Source organism: Peromyscus californicus, unplaced genomic scaffold, assembly GCF_007827085.1.
Source record: "Peromyscus californicus insignis strain IS unplaced genomic scaffold, ASM782708v3 Scaffold_18__1_contigs__length_77618521, whole genome shotgun sequence".
Lineage (NCBI taxonomy): Eukaryota > Metazoa > Chordata > Mammalia > Rodentia > Cricetidae > Peromyscus > Peromyscus californicus.
Genome location: NW_026294480.1, coordinates 77,468,124 through 77,488,141, shown reverse-complemented (window position 1 = coordinate 77,488,141; position 20,018 = coordinate 77,468,124). Strand labels below are relative to the sequence as shown.

General features: G+C 40.1%; 1 protein-coding gene across 2 annotated transcripts in view; it reads left to right on the top strand.

Moving 5' to 3' along the window:
- Positions 1–20,018, top strand: part of Erap1 (endoplasmic reticulum aminopeptidase 1) — a 47,508-nt gene that overhangs the window by 8,980 nt on the left and 18,510 nt on the right. The window contains exons 2-4 of one of the 2 annotated variants that reach the window (XM_052743738.1): positions 8,949–9,113; positions 13,326–13,863; positions 18,543–18,681. In XM_052743738.1, the coding sequence (XP_052599698.1) occupies positions 13,343–13,863; positions 18,543–18,681 (660 nt within the window). In that variant the 5' untranslated portion in view covers positions 8,949–9,113; positions 13,326–13,342. The remainder of the gene's footprint in view (positions 1–8,948; positions 9,114–13,325; positions 13,864–18,542; positions 18,682–20,018) is intronic. The other variant, XM_052743739.1, reaches the window with a different exon arrangement.

Below are 20,018 nucleotides of genomic sequence, written 5' to 3'. Positions count from 1 at the left end.
TTGTATCTTTTCGGAAGCAATTTGTAATCCCCCACAAGGCAAAATTTTCTTTACTTCTTCAAAGATTCTTTCTAAAGTATCTGCATTTGAGTCAGCTAATAAAATATCATCCATATAATGATAAATTATATATTTAGGAAATTTTTTACGTACCACTTCTAATGGCTGTTTTACAAAATATTGGCACAAAATTGGGCTATTCAACATTCCCTGTGGGAGAACCCTCCATTGAAATCTTTTAACCGGTTGAGAATTATTATAAGTAGGCACTGTGAAAGCAAATCTTTCTCTGTCTTTTTCTTGTAAGGGTATTGAAATGAAACAGTCTCTTAAATCAAAAACTATGAGAGGCCATCCTTTTGGTAACAGAGTAGGCAAAGGAATTCCAGATTGTAAAGAGCCCATTGGCTGAATTACTTTGTTAATTGCTCTAAGGTCTGTTACCATTCTCCATTTACCAGATTTTTTTTTTAATAACAAATACAAGAGAATTCCAAGGGCTGGTTGATTCTTCAATATGATGAGCATTTAACTGTTCTTCCACCAGCTCTTGTAAAGCCTGGAGTTTCTCTGTTGTTAAAGGCCATTTCTGAACCCATACAGGCTTGTCTGTTGACCATTTTAAAGGTAGAGCTGTTAGTGTTTTTGGAAAATTATCAGTTGTTGTGCCCTGTTCTTGTATGACATGGATGGCTGGTGAGCACTCATTAGAATAATATCTTTTAATATTTCTCTCAGAAACATGTACTAATTTATGATTTGTTTCTGAGATTGGAGGGATTTTAATCTGAGTATTCCATTGTTGTAACAAGTCTCGACCCCACAGGTTCATAGCTATGTTAGCCATATATGGTTTTAATTTTCCATTCTGTCCTTCTGGACCTATACATTCAAGCCATCTTGCACTTTGTTTCACTCGAGATAATGTCCCAATTCCTAACAGTTGAACATTTACCTCCTGAAGAGGCCAAGTTGGATGCCAAAATTCTGGTGCAATTATGGTAATGTCAGCACCTGTGTCTACCAGAACAGACAACAAAACACCATTTATCTTTATTGTTAGTTTTGGTCTTTGTTCATTAATAGAAGTTTGCCAAAAAATTTTCTTTATGTTTTTTCCTGAATTTCCTATTTTCTCTGTTTCATCATCTCGACTAACATGATTTATTCCAATAGACATTTGGTTATTTAGTTGCTTTGAGTAGGGGTTTCCTCTACAACTGCAGGAAAGGTTTGAACTGGATTTACTGTGGGGGCCTGCCTGAGGCCCCTCTGGGAGTTTCCCGAAGCTCGAGGCAGAGGATTACCCTGTCTGTCCCTTGTTGATCTACATTCGTTGGTCCAGTGTTTTCCCTTACCACACCTTCTGCATACTCCAGAAGGAAGGGGCATTCTGTTGCCAGTGTTCCTTGAAGAAACATTATTTCTAGGAATGACCTGTTTACAATCCCTTTTCAAATGTCCTTGCTTTCCACATCCAAAACATCTAACATTGCTCAAACCTTTTGAAATTGCTTTTCCTACCCACATATCATCATGGTCATAAGCCTCTACATTAACTGTATCTCTAATCCAATCTTCCAAAGGTGCAGATCTTGCCTTTAACGGCCTGATTATTCTTTTTCATGCTGCATTTGCATTCTCAAAGGCCAAAGATTCAATTATTATCCGACTAGCCTCTGAATTCGGGACCATTTTCTGTACTGCTGAAGTCAATCTTTGTAAGAAATCTGTTTGAGATTCTTTTGGGCCCTGTATAACCTTTGTAAATGACTCAGTTTTTTTTCCTGGTTCTTCAACTCTGTCCCATGCATTCAAAGCTGCCGCTTGACATAGAACTAAGGTTTGGACATCATATAAACATTGTGTTTCTACTGAAGCATATTGGCTTTCTCCAATAAGCTGATCCTGGCAGATTTGTATTCCGCTATCCCTCCATTGTTTTTCTATATTTTTAGCCTCATTATTGAACCACATTTTCCACTGGAGATTTTGTCCGGGTTCAAGAACAGCCTGTGCCAATTCCCACCAGTCCTTTGGTATAGTCCTATTACAAGTTGACCAGGTGTTTAACATTTGCTTTACATATGGGGAGTGCATGCCATAAGATGCTATTGCTTCCTTAAATCTTCGTAAGTCTAACATTTTAACTGGAGCCCAAGTATTTTGTTCATTCTCTTCATCAGGTAGCTGCTGTATGGCTACCGGATAAATTAAGGGTGATTGTGTGAAAACTGGCTTTCTTTCTGTAACCTTATGATTCAATTTTGAAACAACTTCACTATTTATTTCTTCTGTCTGAATTTGAATTTCTCTATAATTCATCTTTACTGGTTTAACAGGTTTTTCTAAGACTGTTATCCTGGCACTTAAGTTGACTATCTTTTTAAATAGTAAAACGAGGATAAGAAAAGTAATAAACTGAATAATTCGATCAATATTAATCTTTTCATATAGTTGTTCCATTGTCAGAGTGCCTAAAATTTCAAACAAAGCCCAATTTTCTTCCAATGTACACATAAAGCCCATTTTTTTTCTTTTAATGTAGAAAAAATTTTTCTTTTAAATAGATATGTTAATTGACTTACCAAGTCTTGGTAGAACAGTAGAATTCCAGGGAATTTCAAAACAGCCACCTGGTTTTCGAGGTGTGAATCCAGAGAGAGAGAGAGAGAGAGAGAGAGAGAGAGAGAGAGAGAGAGAAAGCGTAGCCGCTTGAGCCCAGTCAAGCCTTGGCTTTACAGGCAGGCAGGGCAGGCCTGAGTTGTTTGTAGCAGTTGCAAGTAGCTCCAGCTGCGGGTCAGTCAGGCCTGGGCCCAAGCTAGGCAGCCGGGCTGCCCAGGCCGGAAACCCGACCTGCCGCCAAGCCAAGCCAAGCCAAGCAGTTTTTAATGGATTCTTGTCATGTTGGGTGCCAAATGTAGATGTAACCAACCTTCTTATTAAATAAGAAACACAGAATCAATGCAAAGAAGAAAGCCAAGAGGTCAGAGCTAAGAGCTAAAACCCTTCCTCCTGCGGTGGTCCTACCTCTCCGAACCAGAGCTACCCCTGTGTTAAAGTCTTTATATAGAGTTCCTGTTCTGCCTTCTCATTGCTTGTAAACCCAACCACATGACTGCCTCCTCACGGCCTGTCTGTATAGGCCTCCAGGTTTTCCATGATTGGTATTGATTAAAGGCATGTGTATCCAATAATGGCTGTATCCCTGAACACACAGAGACTTACCCAGCTCTGCCTACCAAGTGCTGGAATTACAAGCATACGCCACCACTGCCCTGCTTTCCTATGGCTTGCTAATAGCTCTGACCCCCAGACAACTTTATTTATTAACCTACAAATAACATTTTAATACAAATAAAATATCACCATACAGCGGGGTATCAATGGGGGCGACCCACCTGTGGGAGAGAATGAGAGGGACGGGGGAGACACGAAAGGATGACAGCAAGACAGTGTGTTCTGATCAAGCTGCAAATTTTATTCTCCTCAGCAAGGTTTATATAGCATGGGAGGGGAAGGGGAGGAGGAAAGGGGTGCACGACCTGCCGTACGTGCAGGTGAAGGGGGACGTGCAGGTGAGGGACTACGAGCAAGTCGTGCAAGTCGTGAGGCTGCTAGGTGGTAAGGTCACTGGTCAGGGCCCATTGTTCTTTTTTTTTTTTTTTTTTTTTGGTTTTTCGAGATAGGGTTTCTCTGTGTAGCTTTGCGCCTTTCCTGGAACTCACTTGGTAGCCCAGGCTGGCCTCGAACTCACAGAGATCTGCCTGGCTCTGCCTCCCGAGTGCTGGGATTAAAGGCGTGCGCCACCACCACCCGGCTTAAGGGCCCATTGTTCTGTTGCTATGCTACCTGACCTGCCTGACCTGTTCTTTATCTTCAGGGGCATCCGGTTTAGGGTAGGGGCTTGTTCTCTGGCTTAGCTAGTACTTTTCCATGGTCCATGTTTGGTCTCTGACATCTCCCCCTTCTATACGTATAGCAAAACAAAGAAAGGAGGCCCAAATGTTTTTGCCATGACGGGAGAGGGGTGACAGAGGCTCTATCCCTGATAGGTTCCATTATCGGCTGTCGGTCCATGCAGGCGTCCCCACATGCCCCGAAGGAGGATGGAACGATGCAGTTTTTTACAGGGGGCGGGTTTGAATCCAGGAGGAAAGAGTATAGGGTCTGCATAACCGCCATGCAATAGAGTATGTCATCCAAGGCACCCAGGATGGTGGAGCACTTTAGTCTCCCTGCCTTCTGCAGTCCTGGCTGCACCCTCAATCCCCTATGTAGTGGGCTCCAGCTCCTAGGCACAGGTGCATCCTCCCCTGGGCAGAGGGGCCTGTGCTGATATGGAGTCTTTATCTGGTTCATCGAGACCATGATCATGGAGATCGAGGCGATGGTAATGAACCTGAATTTGTTTTGCCTGAAGTTCGGCCAGCTGACTGCGCACTAATCGAGTTAGTCGAGACATGGCCCAAGGGCCAAATGTCAAGACAAGAATGAGGCCAACCAAGGGTCCCAGAAGGGACGGCAGGAGGGTGATTAGCCAGGGAGATGCAGAGAACCAATTTTGGAACCAGCCTAGCTCTTGATCTCTTTCTTTTTTGCGCTTCTCTAAGCCTTCCCGGACTTTGGCCATGCTATCCCTTGCTACTCCTGTGTGATCAGTATAAAAGCAGCACTCTTCCTTAAGAGCGGCACACAGACCTCCTTGCTGTAAAAAGAGGAGGTTGAGCCCTCGGTGGTTTTGGAGGACCACCTCTGGAAGGGAGGTGAGGGAGGATTCAAGGGCGGAAATGCCTCGCTCAAGCTGCGCTATATCTTCATCTATGGAAATTCTAAGCTCTGAATAATGTTGATTAGATAAAACTAGGGAAGCTATGCCAGTACCAGCCCCTGCAGCTCCGGCCCCCAGGAGGACAGCCAGAGTGACTGCAGTCACGGGTTGGGGCATCCTACGCTTTCCTCCCTTCAATAAATTTTGTAATTGTGGGCGGTCTGACCCCATCCCAGAGAAGAAAAAGAAAATTTGTAGGTGGGAGCTATAAACTATAGTCAGGTTGTATTCCTCCCAGTCCTTCTTGGCTTGTGGGCGTTGGCAAATGTTGATCGCGCGCTATCACCGCCGGCATGATCTCCTGAAGCTTATAAGAACCTTCTTAATAGACAAAATCTTAGACATGTTAGCAATATAACAATGGTGAACTTTATCAGAGCAAAATTATGAGTCCTTGGAGCCTCAACAAAACATCAGGATAGCCAGAGAATGAAATCTGAAATGTGTTATTTATATATCTCTCAAGTCTCATATATATTTTGACAAAAATTAATAAAATACATTTAGAACAGAATTATTAGTTCTAATCATATTTCTATAAGTTTTGATGAACAGTTCATCAAAAGGATCTGGAATTGTATCAATTTATTTATATTCAAGGCTCAATATTTAAGAATCTAGAGGTAAATAACAGTCTGTATTCAGACTGGCAGCTTTAGAGCACCTTTGTCCTGCAGCTGCCAATATATGGTGTGACCAGGCAATTCAGGATTCATAAAGGCGGGTCAATGTCCTATAAAGACTTGTATCCTCCTCCTGACATTATGAAAACATCAGGACCTTTTTAAATATCAGTGAGGAGATCATAGGTGTAACTTTGTGACTTGGCCTGGTGGTGATGAGGAATACCTGTAGTGGGGGATATGAAAAATAAGTACCAATTCTTAAGAGCTCTTGAAGTATATGTAAGGCTGTTGTCTATATATGAGCTCAAGGCATTCCTAAGATTAAAAAGCAGTGAAAGAAATGGTGTATTATTTTTTATTTCATAACCATAAATCATAAGGACATAAGCCTCGTGGGTAAGTAAGCTTCCATAGGGAGAGAATTTATAATTGTTGGACAGACATATGAAAAGGTGTCAGGATATCCTGTAGAGCTATTTGTCATTTTATAGACTCACAAAACTCATAGTTTGATATAAATATAATATCATCTGTACAATAAATGTATTGTAAGATATATGTACATACATATACATGTATACATAAATATAGGTTGGGGGACTGTGAGGAAGCTATAATTGACAGTTAGTTTTGATAGTTAATCTGTATATATAATGAGGAACTTTGCTCAATTAATGAGTCCTGGATAAACATAACTTGCATTTCCTGCTCTGTATGTCAGCTTTGGCCTCCATCATGGTAGGGTGAGTAGGCAAGTTAAAAGTGAAATGCTGACAATCTTTAGGTTGAGGAAGTATGGTAAAGAAGCAATCTTGTATATCTATGACTATTTTTTTTTTTTTTTTTTGATTTCTGGGGATGGCCCTGGGAGATGGCAAGCCAGGCTGTGAGACTTTTCTTGGCTTTAATAAATTTTATTTAAATTTTTAAGGACCTGTAACAGTCTATAAGCCTGATTTTCCTAAATAAAAAGATATTGGGGTGATTTAAGGGCTGGTGGGGGACTTTATATGCCCAATATTTAAGTTTTTCCTCCACCAGACAGGTAGCAATTATAATTTTCTCAGCATTTAAAAGCCATTGTTTGATCCAGATAGGAGAATTAGATTTTCCTGACCTTCTGGCTACATTATTAGCTTGACCTAGGCCTGTAAGAGACGAAGAAGTAATAGTCGTCTTAAGTACTTGGCCAATCTTTTTCTGAAATATAAGAAACATCTATGTTTATGTCTAGCAAGCCAATTATCTTCTTTAAGTGTTTAGTTGTTTGGAATATTTAAATTCCTGAACCCAGAAGGCCATATCACTAGAATCCACATCAGCAGCTCCCTTAGGCGCTGCCCTATATGAATCTGAATTGTACAATGATCTTAATCTCTCCAGTAAAGTCAGAATAGCACATCCCTAGGGCAACCTTGTACAGCCGAGGAGCTACGGCCTATAATTAGCCCCAGTGTCCCTTCTGAGGCGGTCCATAGACTTTTGTATTAAGGTATACATAAGTTTATTTTTAAAGCCTATATATCTATCTCAGACCTCAATAAAAACCTTATCCATAGATCTAACTTAGGCATACATCCTCAGTATCTCTGAGTTACTTATTGAGATTTATGTATTATTTATAACATATCTAGATGTTTATATGTCATATTTCTCTATCCCAATTATTTGCATTACACATATAATAAACTATTTCTTAATGTTCTTAAACATTCTTTATATCTAATCATTTATATCCTTATAAAAACTTTACACTAAAAGCATTTTTGTATTTAATTCATCAGGAGATATAGGTGATTGATTACTGAGAGCAGCCAATGTGATGAATTCCTTTAAACAAAGGAACAGTCAAAGTTTATTTTGAAATCTGTTTGGCAAGCTACCTTTTCTATGAATTTGGATAGCAAGGCAAATTATCTTTTAGGCCTGGTAAATGGGGATATAATCTAAATGATCTCAATGCATAGTTTGGACAAAACCCTGGTAGTAAGGGGTATGGCAGTTTTGTCCAAAGCTTAAACATTTTAAATGCTAGGGGGCTAAGTAATGAATTGATTATATGAAATTTAGCATACTCAGCATGTATATAAATACGATTTTGTATACATTAGAAGATTTGATCATTTATGATGATTAACCCTTTATTTGTATGCTAATAATTATCTCTAATAGCTTATAGCTTAAGTACAACTTATCCTTAACAGTTTACAGTTTAGGTCGGCCAATCAATCAATAAGTTTTATTTCTTAATTATCTTTAATTAAAGTAAACTTATTCTTAACAATTTATAAGTTAGTTGTCTTTATAAACTTAGAACTTAGGTTTTATACCTGTCAGGTTTAGCCTTTAAAATATTAAGTTTGTACTGAAGTTATTTTAATACAGAAACAGGAACTCTTATTTAAAAATATAATATATGAGGAGAGTAACACATTAATAAATCCTTTAAGGAGTATCATGAAATGAGATAAGCACAGTAAAACAGTAAAACAAAGGAGGATTTTTTTTTTTTTTTTTTTTTTTTTTTTTTTTGTAGCAGCTGCACCCAGTCTGTATCAAGCCAGATAGCCACCGGAAATGGCAAGGTGAGGAGAAGGGTGGAGATGACTCACAGGCAGAAGTGAGCTGAGATGCAGATAGCAGATAGTTAGGTTCAGAGGGAAGAAAGCAGATGTTTAGGATTCCAACCTCCAAACATCTTCGGGGGTCTGATGAATCCATACAGGTCTTAGCAGGGTGTCCCCTAAGCAGGACCTGTTTTTTTGAAATGGGTTAATCGAAGTTCTTGTACTTGGCCAAGATTTTTGTAAATTACCAAGAACTTAAAAGTCTACCCAGAAAGAGGAGAGAGAAAAAGACATTTTTTTTAGGAGAGCTGGGAGTTGCCATTAGTTTTTAAACCGGCTCTGGCTGTGGCACTTGCATTGTTATTTAAATGATGGCTGCTGGAGTGAGCTCCTAGTTAGCAATTAGAAGTTTAGGCTCAAGTTGGTCCTTAGATCAATTTAGTTTTGGCACACAAAAAAACTGTTTGTAGCAAGACCCTGCTGCTATGGAGAACATAGTGAACTTCATTAACTCTAGTTTACACTCTCAGGAGGTCTAGTAGTGTGATAATTTTGTGTTACCTCCTTGTAAGACCCTGAATGAAGTAAGGGCAGGTTTCTCCCTAAAAGGGAGGGGTTAGAATCTCTGTCGCTTATCATAGTCTGAGGTAAATGAATTTCATAAGGTTGGCAGCTTTTAGGGGTCTCCTAAATCTTTTTTTTTTTTTTATAAACCTTTAGGATATCATTAACATCAATCGTCCCTTCTTGGGGAAACCAGGAACAGTCCTCTTAAGTGACTAAAGAATTTGTTGAGGTCTTTTTTTTAACGCCTTATCCCTCGTGTCTTGAGAGCCTCTTTAAAGCCCTTAAGGAAAAAGGTAATGGGAAGAACTTCCCCATCCCATGGTTAAGCCTAAATTTAGACTAACCTCGTCCTTCCAGATCTCCTCCGGATCGTCAAGAAAGGGCATCAAGTCGGGCGGTCTCAACGGACGATCACCAAAAATCTCCACCAGACGTCTGTGCTTTCCTGGAGAAGGACATTCAACTCCCAACGAGGCGAGGGTCGAGCCACCACGTTGGGCACCAGTTGCCCCAGCCAGCGGGGTATCAACGGGGGCGACCCACCTGTGGGAGAGAATGAGAGGGACGGGGGAGACACAAAAGGATGACAGCAAGACAGTGTGTTCTGATCAAGTTGTAAATTTTATTCTCCTCAGCAAGGCTTATATAGCATGGGAGGGGAAGGGGAGGAGGAAAGGGGTGCACGACCTGCCGTATGTGCAGGTGAAGGGGGACGTGCAGGTGAGGGGCTACGTGCAAGTCGTACAAGTTGTGAGGCTGCAGAACAATGGTCAGGGCCCATTGTTCTGTTGCTATGCTACCTGACCTGCCTGACCTGTTCTTTATCTTCGGGGGCATCCGGTTTAGGGTAGGGGCTTGTTCTCTGGCTTAGCTAGTACTTTTCCATGGTCCATGTTTGGTCTCTGACAATTGAGTCCACTAAAATGTTACAGGTCCAAGATAGAACTCTTCACTGAATTAGATAGAACACAAAATTCAATGGCTTTTAATGGTTATTGCTAATTATAAACATCTTACTTTAGATTAGGTAAAAATGAAAGATAATTTTCTTTTTAGGAAAGACCAAGAACTTAGGGCAGTTTGCCTCATTTACCCGCTGACTTTGCATGGATAAGCATTGGCATTTGAGCTGTCTGAATCACACCCCATTTTGGTTTCCTGGCCCGGAAGCCTTGAGGCACAGCTGTGTTCTCTCTAGCTCTATTATGAGCCCGTTTGTGCTAAGTCTTTAGTGTAAGGCCTGACCACACCAGCTGCTCATGAGCCTTTCTGTCAACTGAAAGCCACTTGCATCTCTTCCTGTGCTGCTGGAGAATGCTGCATCTCCTCCTGTGCTGCTGGAGAATGCTGGGGACTTTCCCAATGCTTGCCTGTTTGAACCTGCCACATTCATACCACTTTCTTCTGTCCTGGGCCAAGGGCCACACCTTCCAGATAGAAGCAGGATATCAATTACCTTTACTCTGTCTATCCACTCAAGGAAGTCCAGCATTTTGTTCCTGATTTGGCATCGTGCCTGAAAATATAGGGGCAGTAGTTCCATACCATATTAACACTTAAGTTTTATTTTACTTTAAATTGTGCTGTTCCTTCAATATTCTGGAGATGTCTTTCAATTGGTTTTGATTTAAAAAAAAGAAAGAAAAGAAAAGAAAAGTAAACCCCAAATCAATTTTCTCTGTTCTTACCATCTGCCCTTTCATTTGGGTGTTGTCTTTGGAATTCAGATTGTAGTCTCTACATTGATGGTCTGGGGAACCCCTTCTGTTCCGCTACTAAATACACTACCAACAGTGAGAAGGTAGTAGTTTTAACTCTGAGTTAGGGAGAAAAAGTAGGATGGAGAATGAGTGGTGGAGGAGTATGCATCAAATATTGCCTTGTGGTAATGTCCTGCAGCACAGCTATTAAAGGGTAGAGCCAGAGTTTGGAAGGGATTATGGTGGAAGCTTTCAACCCTGGCTTGCCAATAAAATCCCTAGGAAGTTTTTTAAAAAGTTGATTATTAGATTATGTCACTATAATATCCAGTTTAATTATTGTCAGTAGGGATCCAGGTATCAAAAACTTGAAAGAGTCATACATATATAGTTATATATGTTAGAATGCCTCTATCTGGCATTAATAGATACAGACAGAATCTTCCAAAAGTACTAGACATTTAAAATTGTCTTCCTTGTGCTGTTGGGAACACTCACCACTCTTTTTGTTTTTCCTGAGACATCCTCTCTATGTATCCATGGGTAGCCTAAAACTTGCTACATAAACTAAGCTCACCTTCAACTTGCACTGATGCTCCTTCCTCTGTCCCATGAGTACTAGCAAGCACATCTGAATAGTAGCACTCTTCAGATCCACTAGAAAGCATCATATGATTTTCAAATTTTAACTCTTATCTTAGTTGAAAGTAATAGACACAGGCGATATAAATTTGCACCCCAAATAATTGAAATAGTTATTATAACTCAGAAATCTAAGCAAATAGTAACTCCACTAAAGTTAAATAAAAAAATATTAGATTGAAAAAAGCAAAGGAAAAGATTTAGTTAATTTTTTTTTCCTTTCTTTTTTTTTTTTTTTTTTTTTTGGTTTTTCGAGACAGGGTTTCTCTGTGTAGCTTTGCGCCTCTCCTGGAACTCACTTGGTAGCCCAGGCTGGCCTCGAACTCACAGAGATCCGCCTGGCTCTGCCTCCCGAGTGCTGGGATTAAAGGCGTGTGCCACCACTGCCCGGCCGATTTAGTTAATTTTAATGATATAAAACTCTTCATAAGTGATGTAACTTTGCAGCCAGATTTGAGAACCTTTGTATCTTAGAGTGAAAACTTAGGAGTACATGATCATTTTGGAGGATCCACATTTCTAATTTGGTTCAAATGTCCAGAAGCCAGAGGAGTCTGAGAGAATTGGAACCATTCCCTCAAGCTCGTCTATTAGGGACCCTTCTGTAGTCATACTTTTCTTTGGGTCACCAGCTCATGAATAATGACATGGAGACTTATTGATTATGAAAGCTTGGCCTATAGCTTAGGCTTGTTCCTAACTAGTTCTTATAACTAAAATTAACTCATTTTTATTAATCTATGTTCTACCATGTGTCCTTATCTTGCACCTCCTGTTTCCTCTCCATGTCTCCTGGCTTCTCCTGTGTGCCTCAATTCCTCCTCCTCTTCCTTTGTCTCCCTGGAAATCCTACCTCTACCTCCTGCCAAGCTATTGGCCGTTCAGATTTTTATTACACTAATCACAGCAATACATTTTCACACAGTGTACAAATATCCCACAACACCCTTCCTGGAAAACTTAGGATAAAAAGGGGTTTGTGTAAGATAATGAAACTATGCTTGATTCTGGAGAATAGATTTCAAACACATATTCTTCATATGCCCTTTAGCATAAGCATAAGCAAAAACATATGGGCTGTGGCATCATTTCCAGTAGGCTATAAGTATAATCTTTATATAACTTCCTTTGAGGCTAGGCATTTTCCCACAAGTCTCTCTGGAGTATACTTCTTTCCATATAAATTTCCTAGTCTATGGTCATACCACCCTGAACTCTGATTTCATCTGATCTCGGAATCTAAGCAGGGTCAGTCTTGTTTAGTACTTGGATGGGAAGCCATACCAATTGCCCAACAGTTCTTTCTCTGTTTTGTCTTTATGCTTTAGCTCCTGACCTGCTTACTCGAAATGCAGTACTTGTAATGCCCTGTTTTTTTTCCAAATCTGAGATGTCCTTCCGGGCTGTAATCACATTCTGGCCTTGCATCCCAGAATCACTGCAGCCAGATTTAGTCTTTTGCTTTATAAATATCATTCTATTCTTCCCAATACCAAGTTATTATTGTTATTAAAACACTCCACCATCCAATGTTGTGTTGTCTATTTGTACATGAATATTTAATAGCCTCTCTATCTTGTGAGGACTGCTAGGATGCAAGGCCTGTCACCTTCTGCAGAAGCTGAACAGTCTAGTTTCTTGCTGTTTCTTTCCCCTGCTTAGTGTTGTGGACACCTCACTTAACTTCAGACAAGTGAACTTCAAAGCTGGTGAAGCTGTTGTAGAGTTTGTGGCACATCATTGTAGCCATAACTGCAGCAGAACCAGATTCTGACTCCAGGGCAATAGAGCACTACAGGACCCACCCCCCAAGCTCCCCCACCGCCGCCCGCGATTGAATGCAGATGAACAATGGTGCTTTCATCATATTCTGCTGCAGCTCTTCCTGACAACCCTTACCTGTTTTATTCCCAAATATCTATTTATTAAGCTACTATAGACCCTTTAATATTTCCTCTTTTTTTGGTTAGAGTTTCTTCTATTACTTTGTTATTTTATTCTATTATTTTAGTTGAACTAAAAGTTAAAATTTGAAAGTCAAATGATGCTTTCTAGTGGGTCTGAAAAGTGCTACTAGCCAGTTGTGCTTGCAGTTCCAGTATTCAGAGACAGAGGCAGGAGGATAACTGCATGCTAAAAGCTAACCTGGTTTATGAAGCAAGTTTCAGGCTACCCAGAAATACACAGTGAGGCTATCTCAGAAAAAAACAAGAAGAATAAAGAGTGCTCCCAGTTGCAAAAAAAGGCAATTTTAAATATCTAGAACTTTTGGAAGATTCATCTGTGTCTGTTAATTATTGACTGATGCATTTTGGCATGCTATAATAATAATATTTAATATTACTGACTTTTAAATTTGCTTTTCTGCATTTTGCTTTTATTGTGCCTGCAGGTAATTTGAGCAAAGAGATGGTGCCTCTCAAACAGCCGATGGCAAGCATGCCCTTTCTACTTTCCTTACTATTGACTTTTTTAACTGTGTCATCTACTTCTTGGTGTCAGAGCAGTGATACAGCATCTGCAAAAGCAAGTAATGGCGCCCCATTCCCTTGGAATAACATTCGACTCCCTGAGCATATCATTCCACTTCATTATGATCTCATGATCCATGCAAACCTCAGCACTCTGACCTTCTGGGGAACAACAGAAGTAGAAATCAGAGCCAGTCAGCCCACCAGCACCATTATCATGCATAGTCACCAGCTGCAAATATCTAAGGCCACCCTCCGGAGAGGAGCTGAAGACAGGCTGTCTGAAGAACTGCTGAGTGTCCTGGAGTATCCTGCTCATGAGCAAGTTGCACTGCTGTCTCCCCAGCCACTCCTTGCTGGACCCCTGTACACAGTTATTATCAACTATGCTGGAAACCTGTCTGAAAGCTTCCATGGATTTTATAAAAGCACCTACAGAACCCAGGAAGGGGAAATGAGGTAATGGGAAATGTTTTCAGCTTCCAGTGTGCCCACACTAAATGTATTATTTAGATGCTTGTTCCTTTCACACTGAATTCTGTTCAGTCATGTTTAACATCTTTAGCCTGTTAAAAATGACTAAATCTTTTTCCTTGCCTTTTTTTGCCTCATTTTTTTCCGTTTCATTTTCATTCCTCCAGCTTTAGCAGAGTAAATGTCTTTTTGCTTATATAATTAGATTTCTGGGCTATAATAAATATTTTAATTCTTTGCATTAGTTTCCTGGGGCTGTCCTAACAGGTGCCACAAACTAGATCCCTTAGAATAGTCTTGATTTTCTCCCAGTTTTGGAGGATAGAACAATGAAATCAAGTCCTGAGTAGACCTGTGTTCCTCTTACTCTGGATGAAATCCCTCCTTGCTCTGTCGTCTCCTGATCCTCTCAGCTCTAATTCTCTTTGCACCCTGAGTGTCTAGAATCCAAATTTTCAAATCAGAATACCAGTCATATTGCTTGAGGTCCAGTTCCAGCCGCATCTTAGCTTTATTTCACTTGCAAAGATCCCATTTCCAAATATGGGCACACTTGGACATACTGAGAGTCAGGACCTCGACATGTCTTTGGAGGCAATCACAGGTAATGTTTTTCTCTCCATTAAAAATTTTTTAAAGATAACTCTAATGCCTTGCTTTAGTTCTTGCTTTAGCCCACACTTCTGGGCCAATGTTACTGATATGACCAGCTAAGGACTTCATCAGTTGGAGGGGCCACAGCAAGACTGAGGCTATGGCAAATTTATTGAGAGAAATCAGACTTTTTATACCCTTATCAGAAACAGAATATAGGGGCAATTTCCATGATCAATACAGCTGTAGGTGCCAGGCTACAATGATGTTTGCTGTTGGGAACATAACAGGAAGGTCCTTGTGCCCATGGATCTCCAGAGAAACCAGGAATGTTAAGCACACAGGATTGTCTTTCCAATGGGAAGGAGGAAAAACCTGTTCTTCCATCCAGAATGCTGAGATTTGGAAGTGGTTAACAGCCTTATCTGTTGGGCCAGGCCATATCAAGCTCCTACAACCAGGATCAGAGGTGGCTAATAGTCCAAATGACCTCTACATTATCTGTATGACAAGACCAGGCCAGACCCTTAGGTCCTTAAGCTAATACAGGTACTGTGTCTCTAGAGCGTACCTTCTTGGAAGAAATGATGTATTCCCTAAGTTTCTATGTAATTATGATTCCTTGTGCAGTGGGGATTGTATTACACCAGGAAAATTTTTTTTTCCAAATTATACATTGGGAATAAACTGCTTGTTATTAGACTCCCCGAAATCTTATCCAGGTTGACAAGGTCAATCTGCATCGGCTGTTCATTCTTATCTCTTTTGGGGGTTCACTTCCCCACCTGGATACCTCAGTGACTCCCTTAGTTTACAAGTTACATAGGGTACACAAGATTAATATCTTAGACCAATTGTCTGTCCAGCTTCCATGCTTTCTTGATTTCTAAGGGAACATACAGAAAAACACAAACTGGCCTAAATGCTTCACTACCTGAGGGATTACCTCCATCTCTCAGGAACTGAAAGACATACCATGCTGTCACGGACTGGCCCATCGGGGGGTACCATGACCATAGGAGAACCAAGGCTTGGGTAGTCAGGAAGGCAAGGATTCGGCAAATGACAGACAGACAACACACTCAGAAGTGGTTTGAATCTGCTGCAATTTTACTTCTGCACATCAGTAGTTTATATACAGAAAAGAAAACTATAAAGTCATACAAGGAACAGCAAGAGCTTGGCAATAATTCAATTACATCATCTTTAAAAAACAGCAAGCACACAATTATTAATCAGTGCTAGACATATCCCTTCACCCACAAGAACTTTATGACCCAAAGAGCAGTCTGTGATTTCTAAACTTAATACAGTTCCTAGACTTGTGTAGACTTCTTGTGGTTGCAGCTGTGTCCTTTATCTTACCCCAGCAGTTTTTTAGTTTATAATACATTTTTACTTTTCTGGTTCCCATGGCACACTTAGCCAATTTGGATGCTGCAGACCCTCTCTGAGTCTTTTTTAGTTTTTTTTAACCATATATCTCTTTTAACATAAAACCTTTTTACCTGTTGGAATATGGACTCTTGTACTTTTACACCTATAAGGGGAAGGGGTTCTGATGTAATCCTTAAGTTTCCCATGCTGAACTTCCTTAACAGAGGGGCCCACCATCTGCCTCCTATGAGATAACATTTTCTACCATAAATCACTTTAGTTGGGATTCCTAAAGGATTCCTAGTGGGTGAGTGTTCATTCCCTAGAAGTGCCTGAACTATTATACTTTCTTTATCTAGTGGCTTGGGGTCTTTAAAAAATAGCTCATTCTGCTATATTTAATTAAGATCCATGTCTAGCTTCCCCTTTCCTCCATAGTTCACAACCCAAGCATTCATTAATTTTGGCTGTGCTTCATAGATTAATTAGAACATTATCAGAAAAGCAGTTAAACAGAACCCATAGCCCAGGGAACTCATGATCTGCGAAGTACATCTTCTTTGAGAAGGAAGCATAACACAGGCACTCTGCCAGGGACCTCCATGGAGCTTAGTCCCGTGGGACACGTATCTCCCGGCCGCTGTTATTGACATAATGTTCACATCACACGGACGACACTGGAGTTGGTGTGGCACCATGCCCCAGGAGCTATGGACTCTAACCTAGAAAACCTACAATGCATGCCTCTCAAGGCAGCTAGGCCAGGCCAACTTAGTGATTACCTGTAGGGGAGCTCTTTTATTTAGTAGTTTTTATTTTTATTTTTTATGCTTAAAAGTATTTTTGCCTATATGTATGCTAGTGCAGCCCTGAAGTACCTGTGCCGGGGAGGCCAGAAGACAGCAGTGGAGCTCTTGGGACTGGAATTATTGATGATGATGAGCTGTCATGTGCATGCTAAGAGTCAAACCCAGGTCCCCTGGAAGAGAAACCAGTGCTCTTAACCACTGAGCAGCCCATCACCACAGACCTCAGATTAGGAACAGATTACAAATTTCTCTCTCTCTCTCTCTCTCTCTCTCTCTCTCTCTCTCTCTCTCTCCCTCTCTCTCTCTCTCTCTCCCTCCCTCTCTCTCTCCCCCCCCCCTCTCTCTCTCTCTCTCTCTCTCCCTATCTCTCTCTCTTTTTCTCTTTCTCTTTCTTTTGAGGCAGGGTCTCACTTTATAGCCCTAGCTGGCCTTGAATTTACAAGAATCCACTAGCCTCTGCTTCCCAAATGCTGGGATTAATGTGCACAACCACACCTGGCCTGTTTGAGGAGATCTTATACTGAATTATAACATCAGATTTTCTTTGTAGATTATGTTGATTCCATATTCTTTTTGGTAAAATAAAAAGTCAAAATCAGATTATAGCCTCCAGCTAATATCATTGCAGAGTTATTCCTGGATATCCATGTATGTTATTATATATAAATGAACTCATATTTTCTGCTTTAGAAGCAAGGTTTTTAAAAATGTTTTTTATCACTGTTCATCATGTCAGTAATTTTATTGAAATATATTAATTTATTTAATATCTAAAGATCTAATGTATAGATATTAAGTTGTTTCTACTTTATAATATCAACAACCGTTTAAAGAATACCCTTATACATATTCATTAGACTAAAACCAATAAGTCAGAGTCTACAATCTTCTGAAAACCTTGTTTTCTTACTTCTGATTAAGGTCATCTTTTAAGAGCAAAATGTTAAAAAATGATGTCTCCCTCAATTCTTATTAGTTTACCCATTAAGAAAGTAGAGCAATTTTAGGTATGTTTATTAATGAATAAGTTTCCTTTCTGAATTGCTTATGTCTGAGATTCCACTTATTCATTGACCATTTTCTAATCAATTTTAGAGTGTATTGTCTAGGGCTATTAATTCTTCCTTGCATATTTTCCTATGTATTTTTCATAAGAGATTTTGTTATAGGATTTTTTTCTTTTCCCTTTTCTTTCCTTGTGTTGCATTTGTAGGAAAGTATGTGTACGTGTGTGTATACAAAGTCAGATGTCTTCCTAGCATGCCCTCTTCCACTCTCCCTCCCTCCCTCTCCTCCCTCCCTCTCTCCCTTCCTTTTTTCTCCCTTCTTCCCTCCCTCCATCCTTCCCTCCCTCCCTCCCTTCCTATGTATTTATTTAATTCCCTCACTTATTTATTTATCAAGCCACTGAACCTGGTTAATGCTCATTGACTGGGGAGACTAGGTGGCCAGTGATCTCTGGGAAGCTACCTGTCTCTGTCTCCCAGGTGTTAGGGTTACATGTCTTTATATCCAGCTTTTCATGTACGTGTTAGAGATCTGAATTCAGGTCCTCATGCTTGTAGGATAGGCATTTTACCAGCTGAGCCATTCCATAGCTCCTTTTTTTTTCTTTAAAAAATATCCATTTGCTCCAGAACTTGGGAAGCAAAGGCAGGCAGATCTCTGTGAATTTAAGGCCACCCTGGTCCCCATAACAAATTCCAGGCTAGTCAGGGCTACACAGTGAGGCCTTGTCTTAAAAAAACAAAACAATAGCAACAACAAAAAAACAGTAGTCAAATCCAAGGACCTTAAATTAACTCCAGGAATTAAGATGCAAATACTTACTTCAGAGTCCCTGGTGCACAGCCCTTGATTTCATTTCACTTCCTGTGGTTGTAGAATACTTGCATCAACACAGTTTGAACCCACAGCTGCTAGAATGGCCTTTCCCTGCTTTGATGAGCCTGCATTCAAGGCAAGTTTTTCCATCAAGATAAGGAGGGATCCAAGGCACCTGGCCATCTCCAACATGCCCTTGGTGAGTGAGAATGCCATCTGCTCCTGGGAAAACTGCCTTTCTCTGTGATGTCTGATCCTCCAAAAATATTTCATTTACCTTTGTTTTTATTTCCTGATGGTTATATTTAATAACTTTTCTCTTCACGTCCAACCAATGTGTTTGTTTTAAGCCACAATTTGTTGATAACCAAAGAAAACAATATCCCTTAAAAACTCAGGTTTTCAATATGACACATGGGAGGGAATTGTCAGGAATTCACACTAGGTTCAACAGATATTTCCCTTCACAAAGTGCTTTCACCTTCATTTTCTCCTGTGATATTTTATGAAAGCTTTGTCTAATAAAGCATCTCCTAGTGATGTCAGAAGTGACACCCATAAAGTCTCACTAGCATGACTACCTAAACATGAGCTGAACAAGGACAACATTATACATGCCAAAATGAGCAGGGAAAGCCCATGAGGGGCCTCAGCCCTACACAAAAAATTACAGGCAACTAAGGAATGCTGAGAGTGGGAGAAATAGTCTTTCCTAGGGAAGAGCACACCAATTGGTTGTTCAAAACCAAATGGCAAAATGACAGTAAATAAAGAAGCTGAAAACATATATACAAGCAGCATTAACAGACTGATCAGCTTGTATATTCATGTAACAACAATTAATGAAAAAAGTGGTTATGCATTTAAAAGAGAATGGGGGAAGGTATATGGGAGGGTTTGGAGGGAGGAAAGGGAAAGGGGAAATGATGTATATATTATAGTCTTAAAAATAAAATAAAGTAATAATAATTTCCATTTAATCTCTACTGTCATTAACTATACAGCAGATAGTTATATGTGTGATATTAAACAGGCATCCAAAAGAGCAGTAGTCTTTTCAGAGCCTCTAATGTCAGAGCTGAATAGTAAGAGTTGTGTTACCTCCCTTAAGAGAAGCCATTTCTCCAATTTCAAGGCAGATGTAAGTAGCACTCAGTCTGATTTTAAAGCGTGGCAGGAAGATGTCCATGCCAAAGTAAGAAAACCACTCACCTACTTTCTTTATCTCATGATCTACTGAGTCAAGCATGACTGCAGCTGTGATGCACCATTACCAGGAAATACATGTTTTTGCTGTGATTCTTAATTCGTTGACATTAGGTGAGACCCAGGGTAGAATTCTAAAGAGTTTCCAACTTCATTATGGTGACCATGACAAAGGGACCCAGAACACCAAATAAACATGACAACAGTACAACTCTTTTGAACACCTGTAAGATCCCGTTATCAAGCAAAATTCTGCCCACCCTAGAGTGCTGTGTCCTTTGCAAATCCTTATCATCTAGCTCTGTCCCTGTTCCCACTTTTGTATATAAA